Source organism: Gymnoscopelus microlampas (assembly GCF_963454915.1).
Source record: "Gymnoscopelus microlampas genome assembly, chromosome: 20".
NCBI classification, from domain to species: Eukaryota; Metazoa; Chordata; class Actinopteri; order Myctophiformes; family Myctophidae; genus Gymnoscopelus; species Gymnoscopelus microlampas.
This window is the reverse complement of record NC_139957.1, coordinates 6,991,440-7,014,628: the sequence shown is the minus strand read 5'-3', so window position 1 is coordinate 7,014,628 and position 23,189 is coordinate 6,991,440. Positions and strand designations below refer to the sequence as shown.

Sequence of the window (23,189 nt, the reverse complement as noted above, 5' to 3'; positions counted from 1 at the left end):
TTAATTAAGACGTTTTCACCATATGGTAAATGTTGCTTTCTTTCCATTAGTCTGGTCATCCTTCTAGAACAATGCTCTTGCAGTAATTCACTCATATGTTACCCATTTACACACCGACGTCAGAGGCAACCATGCAAGGCACCATCCTGGCTCATCAAGCAAGACATGAACCCCTAACTCAGTTCAGTGTCTTGCTCAAGGACACTTAAATCTTCCTATTCTGAGGCAGCCACTCTATGAGCCAGTTCTGCCCCAGTTGGACAGACAGACTCAGCCATCGAGACCTGTCTCTAGCAGGGCTAAAAATGAAATCAAATAATGTAATATCATCAGACATCTTTGTTCTCCATTTATTTTTAAACAATGTCAGTGTATTTTAGTCATGGTAGATTTGGAAGCATTTCTCATCTGTCATCCAAGTGAATCTTGCATCCAGATAATGGAGGAAGTCCTTGTTTCATTCTCATTGACCTGTTAGAGTTAGTAGTATTTTTGGAATAAATAAGAACATAATGTATTCATAATATTGTTTTAATAAGATATGCAAAAGTTTGTATCAATCATGAGCTGTATGAAGACTGGAAAAAAAATTAAGAATAACAGTATAATCAGTACATTGTATGCAGGGAAACGTTGTGCTTAACATGCATGCTCTCCTTCATCAGCACCCTAGCCTGATTATCAGCCAGAGAGTGGGCGGGGTCTATGGTCTGGAACCAGGCTATCAGCACCCTGCTTCATACACACATTCACACTTTGAGAGCTGCTCAGAACAACCACACACCTCTGCTGTTAGCCGCTTAGCTTTTTTCTTTTTAGACTAGACTGTTTATATGTTATAATTAAATACTCAAAAGATTTTTACTATATTCAAATAATTAATAAAACAAAACGCATTAGATCATAACAATAACATGACCACATTAGCAATTGCAGGGTATGTTTTAAAGGACCATACCAGTGACATTTTCTATTGACAAATTGGCCACAAATAAAACACATCCATCATCTATTCTATTTCTATTTTAGATGTTCTAGTTGTGTGTTTATAATTTCTTCATATTCAATCAAACGTTACTGAACTTGAGTCCGTATTGGCTAAACCACATGGTGCTGTTCAAGATAACATTTTAATTTAAAATTAAAATGTAGCAAATATATTTTAATATAATATCCCCCTCATTCAAAATTAATGCCAATGAATGGTGGGTGAGTAAGGACCAAATACAGTGAGTATCCTAAAAGACAAAACCGTTTTGTGAGGTATATATGGCCAATGTTTTGAACACACAATGACACACGGTATGGTCCTTTAAGTCGGCACGGACTGTACGATATGTCTCAGACATTATGCCATTATGCCATGTCCATAGCACAGTGTACTGAAATATACTGAAATACATAATTTATAACTTTATAAATGAACATACATTAACATTCAGCATGAGTACAATTCATAATGTCTAGTGTCACTTAAGTGTGCATAATACTGGTATCACTAGTGTCGAAAGTTTTGTCAGAACAAGATTTAATATGTGTATATTCCCTTTAAATATTACAAAAGTCTGTCCTATGAGTTTGTAATGATGTCAAAGTGTAAACCTAATGAGTTTAGGCTCATTAGAAACGGTCAATTCATAAAAGCACGACACAAAATCAAATGTCAACATCCAAATTCATATTTTTTTTATGTTTTGGAATGTTGCTGTCTTCTGTTCCATTATGCAACAATTTGGAAGCCGGATATAGCCGAGCGTTGTAGATCTGCTATTTTCTTCTTTTTTTCAGTGCGCAAATCATTAATACTGTATCTTACACATTCACATCATGAGAACCAATAATATCACATATAGACACATTTCTACAATAATACAAGGATATTACTTTGGTGAGTAAAAACGAATTGAGTGTATAATATACACTAAATGTGTATATTCTACGGTACCACATCATAAATGCTGGTGGTTTACATTCAGATATGTCTTCATGGTATTAGACATTCAATGATAGCAGGAAGAAATCATTTGTGTGCACAGGTTTGAAGTCAAAATCCATACAGCTTGGTTGTTTGACAGACTGAATATTTGGTTGTACCTCAACATGTTTGTTGTCTTTTGGTTCAGGTACACCAAATGAAACGTGTCTTAAAACAAGTGCAATGTTTAAGACAGACATAGTCTATTATTATCTCCACTTTATCTTGTGCATTCAGCCATTGTCATAGTTATTGCTGAATAGACATTCGTGAGCCACATAATTCCCAACTACAGTATATACAGTATTAAATACATTTGTGGAAACTCCTACAGCAAATAGGTTTCGTCGCTGTTGGGTGGAAACCTGTGTCCAAAACTGTAATTTTTCAGGAAATGGAAAAACAGAACCTGTGTTCCATTGTAGTTATTATGTAGTCACAAGCTCTTGTTAATACTTTTCATTGGTTCAATATTTATAAAACCCACAGACACATTTAGCCACTTTAATTCACGAAAATAGCAGATCTACAAGCTCGCAACGCGTTGCAACGCATCACATAGCAACGCAGTGAGCCTGTAGATCGATTATTTTCGCTACTTTTGTGTGACACTCGTATGACGAAGTAGGGCATACGTTTATGCAGAATTTCTTTTTTTTAAGTTGAAATATGGAGAAGGTTTCTGCCTGACAACAGCAATTTGTAAGAGAATGAGCATTCCTCAAAGCAACTCTAAAATCAGCAGTGTTCATTTTAACTCTGATTGTACAAAATGGACTCTCACCTATTTGTCACTAACTGAGAGTTAAATTAATACTCAGGATTTTACAGTTTAGTCTCTTATAACTCCAGAGTGTGAGAGGAGATAGTTCATGTAAACGTATCTATTCTTCTGTTCCTTGGCCTCAGATATTTTCCAAGTCAGATCTTAACAGCTATGTCTGAGTATTTTTTATTGGACACACAATTATTTGTGTACAACTGTACCTTAAACATGTAGGTTAACAAATGACATTCACTCTATACTGTCATATCACTTTGGCTGTAGTTACACTTGTCGTTTCAACGCAACATTTGTGAATGGACGCACTTTGGCAGCTGAACATTCTCCATATTCTAACTTTTTTTTTTTTTTCGTAAATTAACGCCCTACTAGATCATACTACAGCGTCACACTAAAGTATCAAACATAGTCTGATCTTTGAGCTTGTAGATCTACTACTTTTGAATTTGAATTTGAATCCTGAAAAGTAACCGTTTTGGACATATGAGGTTTCCACCCGACAGAGATATATTTGTCGTGTGACGTGACTCACGGCAAATATAGCTGATGTAATAAGCTCACAACGAATCACATCTTCGTCATGGGACCGGTCGTACAAAAGATTCTAAATTAGGCATGAGTGAGTCCACACTTGACACTTTAACAGGACATGCCTGTTCAGATTTGTGATCGGATTTAATGTTCCCGTGTAATACATAAATGGTTAACGGCCCATGTTTCCTTCCTTATTTTGATTATTCATTTAGAGACTGAAGAATTCTTACTTGATTGTACACTTTTTTAGTATATCTGATATTTGATGTTTTTACTCCTATCCTTATTTCATTTAAAATCGAACTGCAATTCCAGAGTAGCTTGCACTTAAAACAATTTCACCCACACACTTTTACTCTTACAAACTTGTGACAGTTGTAAAGTGAAATTAAAGGTGAGGCTTTTGTAATGGTGGAATACCAGATGTGTGGTATGGTGGAACAGAGACAAGTACATACCCACAACCTAGATTATTGCTTTGGTGACTATTGATGATCTTAGTAGAAAGATTCACTATGCAGCATCACACTAATAGCACTAAAAGTGGTTCTTTGGCTCATAATCATATAGGGGAACCTCTTTTGGTGCTATATTAGCACCTATCTAAAAGGCGCTATTGTATATAGCACCTTTGTCAAATGGTACTATATAGCCATTACTTACTTACTTACTCTAGGGGCCATTAGATTGCCTAAAGTAAGCTAAAGAACCAGTAAAGAACCTCTGAAGAACCATACAGAGGCTTAACAGGTTCTTTTTACAGCAGCAGTGCTATATAACACCACAACCACCTCAAAGAACCGCTGAAGAGCCACCATTGGCTTTGTTGGAAACATGTATAGTTAGTTGTATGAAAATCAATGAAATCCACACACCAGTATAATATATACTCCTGTTTTGCAGAATTGATTGGTGGTAGCGTTTCATTTTGGCTCGAAACGCTACCGCCAATAAATTCTGCAAACGGGAGTATACTCTGGTGTGCGGATTTCATTTATCTTCATTACATTTTGATCCAGCACCCAGCCTAGCAGATCTGGGTCGTGTGTGTCTTCTGCCCCTTTTTCTCATCCCAGTTAGCCGTGTGACACATGAAGCCGCGTTTTCGCGTCATGCATCTGGTTTCCAATGTCTGTGTGGCTACAGGAATGCCGCTGTGTTTTTTTTACAAGCTAAATGCATAGTTTAGAGCAGTGGTTCTTAAAGTGGGGTCCAGGGACTCTCAGGGTTCCTCGAGGGGGCGTTAAGTTTGAGAACCACCGTTTTTTAGAGGGACGTCTCCACACAGGAGCCGTTCCTGTGGAAGGACCTGTGGTTGTGGCAGCCCTCGCTGCAGTGGACTATCAGCACGGGGAAGCACAGGGCGTCCTGGTAGTCCGGCGGGTCCTCGTGTTCAGACGTGGACAGGCGCTCGGACAGGCAGCGGGTGTTCTCGCCGGGGCTCTCCTCCTGCTCGCCCGGGCTGCCGCTCTGCCACAGGCAGCTCCGCTGGGAGCCGTAGCGCCGGGCCAGGGAGAAGCGGCTGCCGCTGAAGGGTATGCGGGAGCTGGCCCCCCCCGCCGCCGTGCAGATGCTGAGGGCGCTCCTGGAGAAGACCGACGAGCAGCTGATGGCGCGGCTGCAGCGCTCGCAGTTCTGGCGGAAGCCGGTGAAGTTGGCCGGGCACTGCGCCGCCAGGTCCATGAGCCCGGCCTCCGAGTAGCTGGGCACCAGCTGCTGGTTGGAGCGGATGTGCCACTCCAGCTCCGTGCTGTCGATGGTGTTGACGCGGGGGATGCGCCGGCAGTACGGCCGCTCGTCGCCGCAAGGCGTCGCGGGAATGTAGTCGTGCCCGAAGAGCTTCTCGACCCGGTAGTGGACGTAGGCGGTGCGGTACTCTGTGAAAACCCGAAGTGGCCAGGAGAAAGTGAGGAAAGACGTGAACCAAAAGATGTAGTGGTTCAGGTACCACGGGTGGCGGTCGGGGTCGGTCAGCACCACGACGTACTCCTTTAGGTCTATGTTTTTCAGGTGCATGCCCTCCCGAGCCTCCATGTAATCGTCCAGGCCCTCGTTGTCGGTGAAGAACCTCGCCCGCTGCGTGAGGTAGGAATTCTCCGACTCCACGTTGGCAAAGCTAAAGCACTTGGTGAACCGCAGCTTCGTCAGCGCCGACTTCTCCAGCCCGAGCATCTGCTTCGAAACGTCCTTCACGCCGCAGTGGCCGTGATCGAATTCCGCCTCCGCCACGTGGGTGTTGACGCGCTCGTGGTAAACCTGGGTGCTGGTGTACGCGTCCCCGTTGCGGTAGCGCGTGACCTGCCGCGTCCGACGGACGTAGTGGTAGCTGATGGCCTTCCACCAGATGCAGGGCTTGGCTTGCTGCATCCTCTGGATGTGCTCGTAGATGCCCTCCACGTCCACCTTGTGCTGTAGCTCGTTCTTGACGTGACAGTGCCAGCACTCCACCAGGTAGACCACATAGAGCATGCCCAGTAGCGCCAGCGGGATGTATATGTAGCCGTCGGCGCAGGGGCTGCTATCGAGGTACGTCAGAGACTTGGCTTTGAAGGCACTGTCAAAGGTGATGCGGGTCACCTTGGTGACGTGACACCAGACCATGGCTCCCACGCAGGCGTACATGAGGATGGAGAGGAGCAGGCATTTCCAGAAGCTCTCTCGGCACAGGGACTTGCTCAGGGATTGCTTCAGAGGCCTTTGCTGTTGATTCAAAGCACACATACACACACACAGAGCACAATAAGTCGCATATCGTTGCCGCCAGGCAGAAACCTTGTATCTCCATATTTCAACTTTTTATGTTTTCTTTGTTTTGTTTTGAAGTTAATGCCCTACTTCGTAATACTACAGTGTCACACAAAAAAAGTGAAAAGGGTTAAGTGCATTTGGGTTTTATACTGTATTGAACCAATTAAAAGCATTAACGTTATGTTGGCTTCTTTCCCAATGGAAACATGGGTTTATCACTTTGACATCCTTTTGTATGGAACTGTAGCCTACCTCTGTGCTTTTTTTTGCAAACTGTCAATAAAGTATTCAATCAATCAATCAAATAACAAGAGCTTGTGAGTAAATCATATCTAACAGGTTATTTTTTTACATGAAAAGTAGCAGTTTTGGACATGGGTCCACCCAATAACGACATTTAAAAAAAGCATTAAACATTTAAAAAAAAAAATCTAAGATTGGATATGATGATTGGAGTGAAAAGCAAATGCTTTTCTCCAGCTCTGTGATGATCTCATGCTATTATTTAGGCATGCAGTATTCTCCTGTTTACTTCTGTGAGAGGCTTAACTTGAACCAGTTCAAATTAAGGGTATGAAGCCCTGAAGGCAGGTAAAGATGCCATAGGCCCTGATCATTTATTACTGTAGGATGGCTTCATGAGCTACAGCAATTATAGCAATTTGACGTTTTACTAGAGAACACAAAAACGTTTCCCTCAAAGAAATAGGTAGATAGATTTTCTTTTAAGATCACATAACCAAATAAGCCCCTTGCAATGAGGCAACCTGGCTTTACACACCATGTGCATCGGTACACTGAATAAGCTCAGCATGCATGAAGTATAATTAATTGAAACATCCTTCCATCTTTAACCCATTAAAACATTTTAGATTTTAACCATTATGTTATACTTTGGCTATTCAAAAATGATGCACCAGTATATGAGCTTGTAGATCTGCTATTTTTGAAAAACCTTTAAAATGTGTGCAAATCTTTGAATATATATCTTTTTAGAGTGAACATTGTCTCAAATCTTTGTTCTGGGGGTCCCTGGAGCAACATATTTTGAGATGGGGGTTGGCGGCCAAATACATGGGGGTCCTTGACATGAAAACGTTTTGAGCACCACAAATATAGCAACATATGTTTTTTTTTTTCATAAAAACGGGTTAAGCAGGCCTACTTAAAGATGCCTATAATAGAATATCAGCCTACCTCTTCTCTGGAGTCCTCCTCTAACACGGTGGCTGTGCTGCTGCTTTCATTCTCTGTCGCAGCAGTGGCTGCTGGTGGAGACATTGTTGTATGGATGGACTTGGAGCCTCTTGATGAGGACAGGGCGGCGATGGAAGATGTCAATCCTTTTTCTCAAGCAAGATTACACATCTGTCTGACTTCCATAATTGGCAAGATTCGTAGATGATGTATACGTAGGCTATAAATTCACGCCGCGATCTGTTAGAATCGCGAGGTTAATCTAATCCCGAAAATCGGGAGCCAGCTGTCTACGACAGTCCGCCACGTTTAGTTGTCACTGCCGCAGTAACATGATTGATCATTGATTATTATAATATAATATATCAGACTAGGGTCGCCTCTTGGAAATCCATGCCCGATCCATCCCTGACGCTGCTCAATGCATGTGTCCTCCTCCCAGTGGTGGAGTAAATTTACTTAAGTAGGCTACTGTACAATTTTGAGGTATTTTTTACTTTACTGGAGTACTTCCAATTTTAAATAATTTTACTTCTACTCCACTACACCTCAAAGGCAAATATTGTACTTTTTATTCCACTACAATTATTTGAAAACTTAGTTATTAGTTACTTTGATTTTGATTATTATTACAAAACCACTTTAGACATAGCCGATCTATGTTGTGAGCTTGTAGATCTGCTATTTTCAAAGGATTTTTATACATTTGAAAACTTGTGTAATGGGACCTTCTGCATATTAAGTACTTTTACTTTTGGTACTTTAAGTACATTTTGATGCCAATACTTTTGTAATTTTACTCAAGTAAATGTTGAATACCGAACTTGTACTTGTAACAGCTTATTTCTACAATAGGGTAGACCTATTGATACTTTACTTAAGTAAAAAATCTAGTACTTCTTCCATCACTCCTCCTCCTCACTACAGGCGTCTTCATACGCAGTGCCTGCCTGGTAGAATATACAGCAGTGGTTCAAGGACCCCCATAACTCTTAGGCCTATACAGACCTGATTTGGACCCCCTCAACAAGGAACCGTGAGGGTCCCTGGACCCCAGTCTGAGAACCACTGACAGTAGGCTAGTACTATGAAAAGAACCTTATGGATCTGTCCATGGTGCTGAAACAGGGACACGTACCTGGCCGTTTTGAGATTGCGTTAGTCTACCTATGCAGTGGTGGAAAGTTACTAAGCACATTTACTCAAGTACTGTACTTAAGTACAATTTAGAGGTATTTTTTACTTTACTGGAGTATTTCCAATTTTCAGTACTTTTCTTCTACTCCACTACATCTCAGAGGGAAATATTGTACTTTTACTTCACTACAATTATTTGAAAACTTTAGTTACTAGTTACTTTGTATATTTAGATTATTATTACAAAACCACTTCAGCCCTATACATTTCCTATATACAGTGTGTATAATGTGCCTATAGCCTAGGCGAGTGGTTCTCAAACTTTTTCCATGTCAAGGACCCCCAAAATGTATTTGGATGCGGACCCCCATATCAAAGATATCGTGTACCTCCAGAAACAAAGATTTGAGTAAAAAATGTTCCCTTTAAAAAAAATACACACGATTTTTTTTTAAATGGCAGATCTACAAGCTTTTAAAGTGGTTCAAATGATTGTGACGCTTTATTAACACATTTGCTGGGGACCCCCTGGTATAGCCTGGAAACCAGACGAATCTGCCACAGCAGAAAAAAAAAAGTTGTGATATTAGTCTGGCCATGCCAGGCTACTCCTGGTACCCATTTAGAAAAGTATTAAATTCCAAATTCCACATAAAATGTAGATAAATAGCCTACCAATCTCTTATGAATCCATCTGAGAGACGACATGTCGAAATATAACTTAAATTAAAACCCAAACCAGAAACCACTTCAGTTTAGGATAAAAAAGATACATAAGGCAAGATTTGGCGAGTATTATGGAACTAATGAAGACAGCATTTACAAACTCCAGAACTTTAATCATGGCTTAGCATTTTCATGCACCACATAACATATACGTGTATAATATGAACATAAATGAATAACCTGCACGTAGTCTACAAACATACAACCACATAAAACAGTGTAAGATAAACTAGGATATTTCATAACAAATTCTTAAAAACATTGTATGTAAGTATACAGCTACAAGTCACAGACCCCTCAAATGGACACACATTTGGCCAAGGACCCCCATCGGATATGATTTTGTCCTAAGGACAACATTTGTATTATTAAGCATGGTATATCTATACATGTTGCATTGGGTAATAGTGGTTTAAGTTAAACGTATACTATATTTAGCTGAAACACGCCTCAAACCAGTTCAACAGGTTCAAGGACCCTCGGGGGTCCTTGAACCCCAGTTTGAAAACCACACCCCTACAATGCTATGGAAAGCTATAAGTATATTGGACCACATTCACACATTTATAGTAGTATAACATATAGTGAACAAAGTGTACAAAACCACAGCTTCAGACATTTCTGATATGTGCCATGCAAGAGATGCATCCAGAAATGATCACAATTACATGATAAAGTAACAATTGTAGCCTAATCTACTTACAAAATCCTAAAAAACATACAAAACACCAAATCTAACTATTGCCCCCCCAAGGTATAACTCTTACATAGTCGTGTAAGAGTACAAGTACAAATTACATTTTCTTTTTTAATATCAATGCATTGCTGGATTGAAATTTAGCATCCCCCCCCAAAAAAACTTTTTTCCCCCAGAAACATTAAAAAAATATAAATAATTATGAAAATAACAGATCTACAAGCTCACAACGCGTTGTGACATGTCTTGTAGATCTACTATTTCCTCTACATTTGAAACAGGGCTCAAGTGTTTAATTCATTATGTACTTTTCTCTCCCTAGAAGTGTACTGGAATCAAAACTATAATATTTGTCTCTTGAAATGTAGTATGTACGTACAGATACGAAGAAAAAACATGACAGTACTCAAATACGTAGTTACTGTGCACCAGTGGTGAAATGGGACAGTCAAATTCTGTTTTTGGGATGTCTGTCTCGTCAGTTTGAAGGGAAATGTGCATGATGATTTGTCAAGATGGAATACAGTTTTCTTGTGCTTTTATCTCTCAAATGTTACTTTAAGTAGGCCGCCTTAGAATGAATACATTTTTGGGCAATACATAGGCCTACTGATGATTTAACTTTAAAGTTCAGCGGTTGGGCTGGTGTTTATAAAGGGAAGCGCATTTGAGACTGACGGTTTGATCCCCTGGACCGGCAGGGGAAATCTGGGTAGGGAAGTGAATGACCCAACACTGCTGCCCTTGAACTGCTGGTTTGCAGGTTTGTGTGTGTGTGTGTGTGTGTGTGTGTGTGTGTGTGTGTGTGTGTGTGTGTGTGTGTGTGTGTGTGTGTGTGTGTGTGTGTGTGTGTGTGTGTGTGTGTGTGTGTGTGTGTGCGTGCGTGTGCGTGTGTGTGAATATGAAGCAGGGTGTTGAAAAAGCGCATTTTGTGCTCAGTCAACCTCCCCAGGGTACAAAAGAATTAAATAAAAAATGAGACGGGGGCTGTCGAAATAACATGCAGGATGTTAGCAGGTATTCCCAACTACATCAGGTGAACAATTAAAGGTAGTCCAAGACATATTCTTTCGTCAAAATATGTTTTTTGTTAAAATATTAAAGCTCTATATTCTGATTGCTATAGAGTGTATGTTCAGTAACAGGGTTCTCCCTGTCTTTCCAGCTCTTTAATGAACAGAAAATACATTTTCAGCTGGGTCACCAATTTATTCCAACCAGGATAGACTACCCATAATCAGCTTCATTTTTATAGTGTTCCAGTTCCAGTTTTGTCTTCTCATCTTTGTATCATCACTTCTAGTTTCACTAGAATCTGTATACTGTGAGAGTTCTCTCTCCTGATTGGAGACACCTGCTAGCAATGATTACTGAATATAGAGATATTTAACACTTTTAATGTAGTAGTAACAAAAAAATATATATGTTTTGTACATTGTGGTTAAAGACGATATAGGACTTCAAAAGTGGTTTGAATATAAAATCAAAACATCAATGTGCACGTTCTTAGTCCAAATGCTAGAGCTTCTTTCATATTGACAAGTCTTGGGAGACACTATTAACACCAGATCCCAGCTGTCTTTTACGTTGACGCCACCTTGTGGACACTTCCACCACCAGTCTGTTACTTCAGTCCTTTTCCCAGGGTCTCTTCTTCTGATGATTCTTGTTGCTACGAAGATTAACCTTTCAGGGAGAAGGAAAAAAAAGTGTTGACAAAATTATACAAGCATTTTATCTTTAAGCATTTAAACTTCTCAGACACAATAGTGAAACAAACACCACCCATGATCTGCCAGTAGACTTGGGTGAGGTTCTGGAGCCAAAAGGAAACCAAAAGAACATTAAAGAGAGCCTCCGCGCACTTAAAACTGTCCAAAATCAGATACATTTCTTATAATATACGTGTGTGTGTATATATAGCAAGTCATAGACCTTCTTCAGGCATTTTACTTCTAAAAGCCACATGCCTCAGGACTTTGACATGCCTTTCTTCATGGGGCACAAGCATAGGCCACAACAACATTAAATCCTCACTGTTAATCATCCATTTGAAACTCTGAGTGTGTACAGGTGTAACCAAATGGACCCGTAAAAGTGACACTCTTTTGAAAAATCAACATTGGCAACGCAATGTTAGGCTGCACTGAAGCTGTGTGTGCGCCCGCGGCCTCATCATCAGCTCCCGCCTCCCGGAGGTACTTACAGTATACATGTTGGGCAGGTTCGAGAGGTTGTTGAAAAGCACTTGGCCCGCGCTCACTTTGTTCCTCACGCCTCGTATGGTCCCATTCTTGCTGCAGATATTGATCCGCTTGTTGCTGAAGCGCACCTCTCTCTTGGCACTGGCGTACAATAGCAGGTCGTCGGGTTCGCATCCGCTCTCGTCCAGCGTCGCTCCCACCAGTCCGTGGAGGTGGCTGTTGGTCTCGCTGTTGTCCCGCTCCACCTCCGGGATGCTGAAGCAGTCCGAGTCCACGGAGTCACACACCGAGGAGCCGCACCACGAGGCCGTTTCATCCTTGAACACCTCCGTCAAAACACGGCCGCTGTTCGCAGACGCCACCCGAAACCTCACCGTTCTGCCTCCGCCGGCCTTAATCTCTCCTCTCTCCTGTTTCACTTTTGGCTCCTCCATTGAAGCGCAATTAGGAAAACCGCCGTACATGTTTTCGCGTCCCATTCATTGATACCGTCTTTATTCAGCCTAAGCCATAGTAGTAGTGTCCCGCAATTATCAAACAATAAAGTCCCCATTGACGTGTCAACATGGAGCGTAACGTGCTCTCCCGGCCGGTGCGAAAACCAGACACCGAAACAGTTAATAATAAATGAAGGTTAACCATGGCAACAGTTAAAACAGTCAAACCGTAAATTGATATCAACATGGTCAATAATTGATAAAGGTCACTGTATGGGCAGAAGATAGATAATAGCTTAAGTAGCCTCTCCACTTTCAACCTGGCAACCCTATTTTTAGGCATGTCATTATAGGAAGAATGTTTCTAAGACCAACAATTTTTCAAATATTTTCTAGAATTTTCTTAATTTTGAACAAAATTGAGAAAATGGCCTTAAGTGGTTAAGTAGTCAAATGGTAGCAACCATAGCATCATTGTGGGCTATGTTGTAATTGTCTCCATCCTATTTCCTTCCTACAATTTACAAATTTGAGACAGTGTAGCTTCAAGAAACTATCAAAGGTAAACTATAAGAACCTAGCTTCAGTCTAAACAATATCTCTAAATAGCAATCATTGAAACTATAGGATAACCAGTGAACCTAACCATCAGTTTAAATAACATATCTAAATTATATTACTGATATCTGGCACCGCTGCTACAGTAGGCCTACATGCAGTGTGCCCTGCATGCCACACCTTGCAACAGCCCTTAATGCCACAGTTGAATGTTGTCAAAGCCCACTGTATTTTGGGAATGGCTGTGTCAACACAGGCTGGAGCAACTGAAAAAGCCATATCATTAATATCCCAAACAAACACTACCAAAACATGAACACACAGACAACACAAGCACACTGTTCTCAATGTCGAGTCCCGGGGACCACCAGGGGTCCAAGTTGAATTAACACCAAGGATTTTTGCAGTGTAATTTGGGGTGCCAGAGATAAGAATCAAAGTATCAAACGGGTGTCTGTGGAATAATGCATATCAACCTGGGGGTGTATGAAATCAAAAAGGTTGAGAATAACTGAACTAGGGGTTTTTCCCCCCCAGCCTTAAGGTTAGCTTACTGATTGGGTGACTTTGCAGCTGCCAGACGTTCACTAAAGATGGTCCTCCAGCTGTGCTCACACTTTCCCACCCATGTTTGTTCATTAAGGGCGGCTCTGGCATTACACTGTCTGGGTTTGTCTTTGTTTTGTGTGCCCTGGTTCCCATCCTGGGGTCCAGACCCCCTCAGGGGGGCGCCAAAGATCACAGGGGTTGCGTGAAGCCTCGTCTGTTTGGAGGTAGTCCAACATTTAAACATGTTGCACAAGATCATAACTTGGGACGTTATATTGTCAAAAATAGTTGATTTTAAAACATTTTTTTTCATTGTTAAAAAATAAATAAATAGCAAGCTTACGTGTGTGTCATATAAGAAGTATAGGGCTTAAGTGGATAACATGTCTGAAAAACACAAGTATTTTTTTAAGCAGGTGCACTGCAATATTTTGTTTTTAGTATTGAGGTTCTTGCTTCTTTTTTTTACCTCCAGTTAACTTTTTCCACCAGACACTGGGATTTTTGTTTCATGAATGAGAATGACATTACAGTATAACGTTACAAGCAAGCAACTTATACTCTGTCACGATAAATAATACAAGGTATTTTGTATGTGGTTGCACAGCTTTCCAATGCCGATGCACTTTGGAAAGGCAGCCATGTGTCCATGGCTGCTATCTGCACAGAGTATGCAAGGAGCTGGCCTTAACGACAGCCGTGGGGCAGCCCTGCTGAGCTATGTGTTCAATATCTTGATTAGGAGACTGCAAGGTCTGAATTAAGTATTAACCACTTTCAACCTGGTGTCCCTAGTTTGGGCATATCATTATAAGCATGCCTGTCGCATGTGTGTGTGTGTGTGTGTGTGTGTGTGTGTGTGTGTGTGTGTGTACTGTATATATATATAAGTCCATGCATGAAATAACTGACCAAAGAAATGAAGGTCTCCTCATTCATTAGAAGGACAATATCAGTCACCAACCAGGAATGTGTGTTTCGCACCAGACTATTAAAAAAGGGTACCCCGTGCCTCCCTGCTTGGCACGCACGCACGCACGCACGCACGCACGCACGCACGCACGCACGCACACACACACACACACACACACACACACACACACACACAGATTTACAAATTGTGGAATGACAGCAACATTTTCTTCAAACAGGCAAATTTAGATCTTTATTTATTTTGAACTTAACGGTCAGCTAAAATAATTATGCACATCATAATAAAAAATATCTCCACAGATAACAGTGACTTGGTGAATTTAGGAGGCATATACTGTATGAATGCCCCCAACTCCATATTCGGGCAACATTGACATCATATTGATGACGCCATGATGCAGTTCATAAACTGCACACCTAGTAACTTGCTATCCATATAGCTACAGATTAAACAGAGAAGCCAAGCCGTTATTAGACCCTGGCTTGCATGCTAATGTCTGTGCACACCACACATTTTAACCGATTTCAACATCAAACATCTAACTATTAATCCCCAATGTTTTGATCTCCGCTCAGGCAATACTGTTATGGAAATTGAACAGTTTGTGTCCAAGACACTAGAGCTTCTACATGAGGAGAGAGAGGCTGAAATAGAGAAGACCAGGTTATGGCAAGAGAACATCTCTCTTAAGGATCTTCAGAGAAAAGGTGTATGCCTTCTGAAACTACAGCCAGCAGGTCAGTCCACAGGTCTGTATGGTCGGACGCTTGTCACTCTAGAACCAAGGAAACATCTCGGCCCATCACTACTTCCAAGTAACACTTTTGGACCTGGGGACATAGTTGGCATTTATGACACAACAAGTGGATGCAGTGCTGCCTCGCAGCTTGGCACAGGGATAGTGACACGAGTCAGCCAAGCATCTATAACGGTTGCATTTGAAGACTCTCAGGATGATCTCAGTGTTGAATCCGACTCCCTCTACAACCTCTTGAAGTTGGCAAATGATGTCACCTACAAACGAATGAAACAAGCCTTGAATGCTTTGAATGGATACAACAGTGGGCCAGCCTCCGGCCTTATAAGTGTTCTCTTTGGGTACTCAGAGCCTAGCTCTCAGTCACAGTCAAATGTTGTATCCTTTTTTAATTTGGACCTGGATGAGTCCCAGAGACAAGCCGTGTCCTTTGCCATGTCTCAGAGGGAAGTGGCTGTGATTCATGGCCCGCCAGGCACTGGGAAAACTACCACGGCAGTCGAGATCGTCCTCCAAGCAATAAAACAAGGCGAAAAGGTTCTGTGCTGTGCCTCGTCCAATGTGGCCGTGGATAACATGGTAGAAAGGCTAGCTTGTTGCAAAGCCAAGCTCCTGAGACTGGGTCATCCCGCCAGACTACTGCCGTCTATTCAGAAACACTCCCTGGACGCCATCCTTGCCCGCGGTGACAGCGCAAACATAATCTCTGACATCCGCAAAGACATCGATAAAGCTTTTGTGGGAATGAAGACGACACGTGACAGAGGTGAGCGGTCCAGCTTCAAACGGGAGATAGGTAAGCTGCGGAAGGAGCTGAGAAGCAGGGAGGCAAAGGCCATATCCCAGATCCTGAAAAGTGCCGACGTCGTGTTATGCACCAACGCCAGTGCTTCTGATGACGGCCCTCTGAGGTTCCTGCCGGCGGACCATTTTGATTGGGTGGTGATAGATGAGTGCGCCCAGGCCCTGGAGAGCAGCTGTTGGATCCCTCTGCTCAAAGCACGGAAGTGCGTCTTGGCAGGAGATCACAAGCAACTACCACCCACAATCAAATCACAAACGGCGGCATCAAGAGGCTTATCTGTTAGCCTGATGGAGAGGCTCGTTCAGAAGTATGGGGACACGGTGGTCCGCATGCTAACGGTACAGTATCGCATGAACTGTGCCATTATGGAGTGGGCCTCCAAACAGATGTACCAGGGAGGACTGACTGCCCACAGCACTGTGGAGCGTCACTTGCTAAAAGATATTCCAGGAATCGCCTGTGTGGAGGAGACCAGTACCCCCCTTTTTCTCATCGATACCGCTGGTTGTGGGCTGAGCGAGATGGAGAATAGCGATGGGCAATCTAAAGGCAATCAAGGTGAGGCACACATTGTCGAGCTTCACGTACAGGCCTTGATTGAAGCTGGGCTGAAAGCTAAAGACATAGCCGTTATTGCACCATACAATTTACAGGTTCATCTTCTGCGTCAGAGGCTTTCTGCGAGACACCCAGAGCTGGAGATCAAGTCCGTAGATGGCTTTCAGGGCAGAGAGAAAGAGGCTGTGATCCTGTCATTAGTTCGCTCGAACAGAAAAGGTCAAATTGGATTTCTTGCTGAGGACCGAAGGATAAACGTGGCCGTTACCCGTGCCAGGCGTCACCTTGCTGTGGTGTGCGATACACAGACCGTTCAAAACCACACCTTCCTGAAGTCTCTGATCAGCCACATGACGGAGTGTGGACAGGTCCGAACTGCCTTCGAGTATCTCCATGACATCGCACCGCAAAACATCGCACCGCAAAACTATACCCGGAAACACCAAGGCACCAAGGCTAACACTGGTGTTAACAGCTCATCGTCTACCAAACATAAGGGAAAATGTCACCATGTGGGCAAAGAGGAGCCAAGACTGATTAAACCTACTGATACCAAGAGTAAGGTGCATAACACAGGCTCCAGTAAGCACACAAAGTCGTACAATTTGTCACTCAACAAAGAGCAAGAGAAGATCAAATCCACAGAGATCAGGGAGAAGGTTGAGGCCTTTCTGGATGACCTAAACCGCACTGAGCTACAATTCCCACTACACCTCAACTCCCACGATCGCCTGCTGGTCCACCAGATCTCAGAAGAGCTGGGACTCAGGCATGAAAGTAGAGGAGAGGGGAAGGACCGATGTATCACCGTCTCTAGATCATCGCAGTCTGGAGTAACTGAGGAAGTTGTCACAGAGGAGCCGACGGGAGTTGCCCAAGAAGAAATTGTCATGGAGCCTGAAGGCGGGCCCTCGTGTCAACCTCAACTTGACTTGAAAATCCTACATTTGGAGAAAATGAGAAGGGAGCAACAGAAAGAAAATGCCAAACAACAGGGTAACACTAAAATTCCCACAGCCCAATCTTCGAAGACCAAGTCAGCAAAAGGAAAGAGCTGCACCAAAGCAGGTCCCTGTGACATTGCTGCTGCCACCACTGCAGACCGCAGCTTTGACACGCTCATAAATGCAGTGGTGAAGGCCAACAGTGTGTGCGGTTTTGCCAAATGTAAAGCTTCTGTGCTAACACTTGGCCATCTTTGCATGTTTTGCAATAGGCAATATTGCCTAGGCCACAGTCACCACTTACCAGAGGTGCATGGCTGTGGGGACGAAGCCAAGACTCATGCTCGGATGACAATACGCAAGGAAGGTGTTTATACTTGTAGTGGAAAGAAAGACAAGTCTATGGACCCCAAGAAGAAGGCTAATCTGCAACGAAAACTGGACTCCAAACTGAAAGATATGGCCTCTCATAGGAAAATCAAAGAGCAAGAAACTTAAGGTTTTACTGTGTACAGGGTAATAAGAGGTAAATAATGTTATGTTAATCAGAATTAAAGCAAATGTAATGGTAATAGACTGGCAACTAGCGATTTTGTCCTAGTTACTATTCTATCAATTACTGTTTCAATTAATTGAATAATTGAGAAGTGCAGGTATATATATATATATATATATATATATATATATATATATATATATATATATATATATATATATATGTTATAATCACAGAATTGATGTGAAAAACACTCAAATTGTTGTTTTTTTGTTGTTGTTATAATCCATTAAATAAATTAGTCAATTTAACAGCTGTAGTCATGGTCCATTTATGTACAAAAACATGAACCCTAACCCTTATGTCTGTGTCTGTGAATTGTGTGCCTTTGCTACCCCGGACAACCCAGTCTAAAAGCAAGACAACTGCTCCCGAGTGCCATATTTATAGCAGCCACTGCTCCTAATAGTTAGAGTGGGTAAATGCAGAGGACACATTCTACAGTATGTGCAAATGTACTGTAGCAAATACCTTAACAACAACAAGTTTGCAAAGTAATGGCTGTTTTTTTTTTAATCTTCAAAGCGTTGCCTAGGTGCAAGAAACCATAGGCTGATTTTTTGTTTATTTTCCACTTCAGGTTAAAAACATAGCAGGCTGCAGAACACTGAGCTTATAGTACACGGTGATGAAATCAACACAGCTGCAGCTAATCAAATTGATAATGGGTGTGTTAGATCTGAGGTGTGTCAATACCAGAGCCTTCTATTAGAGAGTTGCGCCGATGAGGGGTCAGAAACAGCGTCGGTCACGTGGTTCATGTAGTTGGAAATAGTGACAAGGAGCCGTAGACTTCAATGCATTCCATGAACTTCCGGTTTAGGGATTTGTCACTATTCGCCAATGTATGTGTATGTAGAAGACCTGGCCCGAAGAAGTGAACGGAGTTGGCGTAACTCTCTAATAGATGGCACTGGTCAATACGTGCTTGCACATTGTTGGCATGCCTTTGGCTCTGGACGCACCTATGAAAGAACATCTAACACACCCATTATTAATTTGTTTGGTGCAGCTGTGTGTTGTTTACTAGTCTGCCATGTTTTTAATCTGCTGTAGTTTTTAACCTGAACTGGAAAACAATCTACACAATCAGCCTAGGGTTTCATGGCCCTTTTCGTTCAACTGCCTACATTTAAGAATTGGTTTCAAGAAGCTTCACAAGGTCCAATCGGACATGTTTATTTCCAGTAGTTTGGATAACGGTTCTATCAACATTAATTAATGGGACATTAGGCATGAAGGTATCATGAAATGGCATAATAATGCTTCTGCAGGTGCTGCTGGCTTCCCACAGGCCAGGAGTGGCATCTGCAAGTGCCACTGGCATCATACTGGCATCATGCAGCCAAGTGTCTGCTGATGCCACCACTCCTGGCATAATATGCCACGAGTGTCACCCACCTGCAGTTGCACCTCCTGGTCTATGGGTGTCGGTGGCACCAAAGATCACAGTCTGTTTGGAGGCGTGTCATTATATTGTCAAAACATGTAAAAAAAAAAAAAGGGAAACGAAGGGAGAAAAAAAAGTTTTGTACTAGAAGTATTAGCGTGTGTGTCTGTGTGTCTGTGCACGCACATGTGGCGCCGCCTCAGCTTTTGTCAGATGTGAGGGGGCTTCTGAGGTCAGACCACATGATGCCTATTTCCTACCAGAGCTAAGCTGTAGTAGCCTCGCGTGGCCAGACAATATCACACGACACACTGCCGAGGGCTAAAGTGCATGCAATTTTGCAAAGGCAGATTCGTCTGGAACCAGGCTAAAGCTGTAGCAGTCATGCCAGCCAGGGGAGAACCGCCTTGGGAGGAGTGTGAGAGTTTAGTTTTTGACGGTCCGATGCTGAGTCTGCAGTTCAGACCTGCAGAAACAGAAAGAGAAACAAAGGCAACAGGCTTAAGAAAAAGTCTGTACCTCAAATCTTTTTCATTTCAAGGATCCCCAGTTTGATATGCATAAGGCCACCCACTTTTTTTCCTGTGGGATCAGTGTTAATTTAACTCTTGAGAGTACACACTGACTAACAGACCCACAAGGGTCCATTTGGTTCGTCATTAAGGCGGACCAGAGAACCAGTAGGCTAAACAGTAAGAGAATTGGACTTCAACAGTCAGCTTGTACTGTAGATTGGCAATTTTGGCTGTTTTAGCACGCCACCATACAGGTTTGAGTGGTTACTCATCAATTTAGCCAAGAATTCTTTTTTGAACAAACACCTGTTTTGGGATTGTTTGATTAACCAAGTAAGAAAGATGAAGTCGGTCTATTCTTTCGATATTTTCGGTTCATTGCCCAGCCCCACTTATCGCAGCTTCCTGGCCTCTCTCTCAGACTCCAGGAGAGACAGAACATCCCCCACTCTAACTGGGCCCTTCACGTTCCTGATGATGGAGCGGTTGCTGTCATCCATGAACTCCACTCGGACCTGTGTACACTGTCCCTGGGAACCAGTTCTTCCAATTATCTTTGTGACTCTTGCGAGCTTGACGGGTTGCACTCGGCTGGCGTCCATGTTGTCAGCTTGGACCGGAAAGAGGCTCTGGTCTTAACTAGCCTGTGATGTCATGTCATCATGACGTATCTATGACATATGACTCCAAATTTGGACAAGGTTTCTGCCCCTTGTCCAGCGTCTAGCCCGTCCAACTGATGCCACCAGTTCTGTCCCTGTCCAGATAGGCCTGTCACAATTATTACATAATAATCTCATCGCAATTATTTTTGTCATAATCGTCAAAATGTTCATTTATTTTTTTCCATGATGAAAAATACATTTTCAAATATTTAAAAAGTGGAAATAGGCAATAGCTGATCTACAAGCTTACAACGCATCACAAAGTGAATGTTATACTTTTGAAAGTATAAAATTATGAAATGCCAGTCATTTCTTTGTATATTCAAATTATTTGTCATATCTCCCCTGTGTAATTTTTGATTACGAAGCCTAAAAGTCAAACAAAAATGCCATATTCATATGCTCCAGTTTTCAACGACAGAAACACAATTAAATCGTTAACCGCAATTATTTGTGTGACAATTAATCGTCAACTTAATTTTTTTAATCATGATTGTTCAGCCTCCAGGCCTGTGTCTGCAGCCCTCTTTACTACTGTATGGTCCCTTGCCCCAGGGACCCCCAGGCCAGCTGAGGGGGTTCCAGGGGGTTCCCAGCTAAATGAGTTAATATATATTGATATATAATCTAAATCAGTTTAACCATTTGAACCCGGCTACTTGAAAATAGCCTGATCTACGCGTTGTAGATCTGCTATTTTCAAAATTTCAAGAATAATTTTGAATATTTTTGCTACATTTTAACAACACTGTCTCTCTGTCAACTATACTACTGTCCTTCTCTCCTACACTGTCTCCCTCTCAGCTGTCCTACTGTCTGTCTCTCCTACACTGTCTCCCTCTCAGCTGCCCTACTGTCTGTCTCTCGTAGATTGTCTTTCTCTTAGTTGTCTTACTGTCCATCTCTCATACATTGTACAAATTAGCCTGATCTACACGTTGTGAGCTTGTAGATCTGCTATTTTCAAAATATCAAGAATAATTTTGAATATTTTTGCTACATTTTAACAACACTGTCTCTCTGTCAACTGTACTACTGTCTGTCTCTCCTACTCTATCTCCCTCTCAACTGTACTACTGTCTGCCCTCTCTCTCTCTCTCTCTCTCTCTCTCTCTCTCTCTCTCTCTCTCTCTCTCTCTCTCTCTCTCGTCCTACTGTCTGTTTAGGTAGAAATGACAAATTGTTTAAATTAAGGTTGTGCTGCTTGTATGTCGACAGCCTACTGACAGCCGACAACGGTTAAGGTAAGTGCCAAAAGAGGAAGTACAGGAATTACAGCCCAAGGAAGTTATGTTGATTGTTGATGTCGTGCAGATCTGTTTTCATTCCCAGAGTGCGTGGAAAAAGACAGCTTCCAGTTCCGGGTGAAGTACGTACAAAAAACGCTAGTCCGGCCTATACAGACACGTTCTGCCTTAGCTCATTACCAGGCTTTTCTCCTCGTAAGGTGAGATGAGAAAAGCCTAGCTCTGGGTAGCCATCATTCACAGAAATCCCTCCAGAGTGGAACACCTACTATCTTTCAGATGTTGCCGCATGGAAAACGGCAGTCTCAGAGACGCTGGCAACAGACTGCTAAAAAAACTAAAACGATTCTTTCCCCGTACAATCAGGCACATGAACGATCTGACAAGAACGCAAACAAACCAGGACAAGAGGAAACGCTACCCCCCCCCCCATCCCAATCCCTCACACCTCCTCCCTCTCCTGTCCTTTTCTTGCACTTAAATATGATTTAAACTGCTGTATATAGAAGATACTGTGAAGTTGTTTACATAAAGTAATGTGGCAGCTATTGAAAAAATGCTGTTGGTGTATAATATACCAAGATCATCAACTGATGTTCTCTTTTTTTGCACTCTTTTAAAAGAAGAAATTTGTATGGTTTTATTATTATTATTGTTATTACCTATGCTGCTGAAGGAAGCCGAACAAAAATACCTTTTACTCTTATGTACCTGTACACAAGATGTAACAATAAAGCACAACGATCTTTATAATTAGGCCTAACGTCCTATAACTTGCATGAAAACATGAACAAAAAAATAGTCATCATGCACAGTCAGTGCTACATGTATTTAGTAGATGTGAATTCACCAAGATCATTGCTGGGGAAGCGCTCACCACAGAGGAGTGGTGTGCATTTCCTGTGACATTTGCTCCTTTATATCTAACTTCCTTAAAGCAGTTAAGGATGGGCTGTCACACACACACACACACACACACACACACACACACACACACACACACACACACACACACACACACACACACACACACACACACACACACACACACACACACACACACACACACACACACACACACACACACACACACACACACACACACACACACACACACACACACACACACACACACACACGAGCCAACCAGTGCCCATGGGCACCTGCCCGATTGCATTCATAGGAGAAAGTGCCCTTTTTATGCCAGCATATTTTATCTCTTGCCGAACAACTATACCAGTGGTTCTCAACCTGTGGCTCGGGACCCCCGCA

At 42.3% G+C, this 23,189-nt stretch overlaps 4 protein-coding genes across 5 annotated transcripts in view; 1 reads left to right on the top strand and 3 right to left on the bottom strand.

Moving 5' to 3' along the window:
* Positions 1 to 23,189, bottom strand: part of LOC311035573 (phospholipid-transporting ATPase IA-like) — a 212,174-nt gene that overhangs the window by 96,310 nt on the left and 92,675 nt on the right. The window lies entirely within an intron of this gene.
* LOC311036312 (transmembrane protein 151B-like) lies at positions 4,560 to 7,322 on the bottom strand (the record flags this gene model as incomplete). Its single annotated transcript, XM_084044932.1, has 2 exons — positions 4,560 to 5,993; positions 7,239 to 7,322. The coding sequence occupies 2 exons, from the start codon at positions 7,320 to 7,322 to the stop codon at positions 4,560 to 4,562; spliced, it is 1,518 nt and encodes a 505-aa protein (XP_083901058.1).
* LOC311035984 (DNA-binding protein SMUBP-2-like) lies at positions 15,067 to 18,042 on the top strand (the record flags this gene model as incomplete). The annotated part of the gene is made up of 1 exon (XM_084044512.1): positions 15,067 to 18,042. The coding sequence occupies one exon, from the start codon at positions 15,067 to 15,069 to the stop codon at positions 18,040 to 18,042; it is 2,976 nt and encodes a 991-aa protein (XP_083900638.1).
* LOC311036855 (small ribosomal subunit protein eS28-like) lies at positions 20,398 to 20,607 on the bottom strand (the record flags this gene model as incomplete). Its single annotated transcript, XM_084045867.1, has 1 exon — positions 20,398 to 20,607. The coding sequence occupies one exon, from the start codon at positions 20,605 to 20,607 to the stop codon at positions 20,398 to 20,400; it is 210 nt and encodes a 69-aa protein (XP_083901993.1).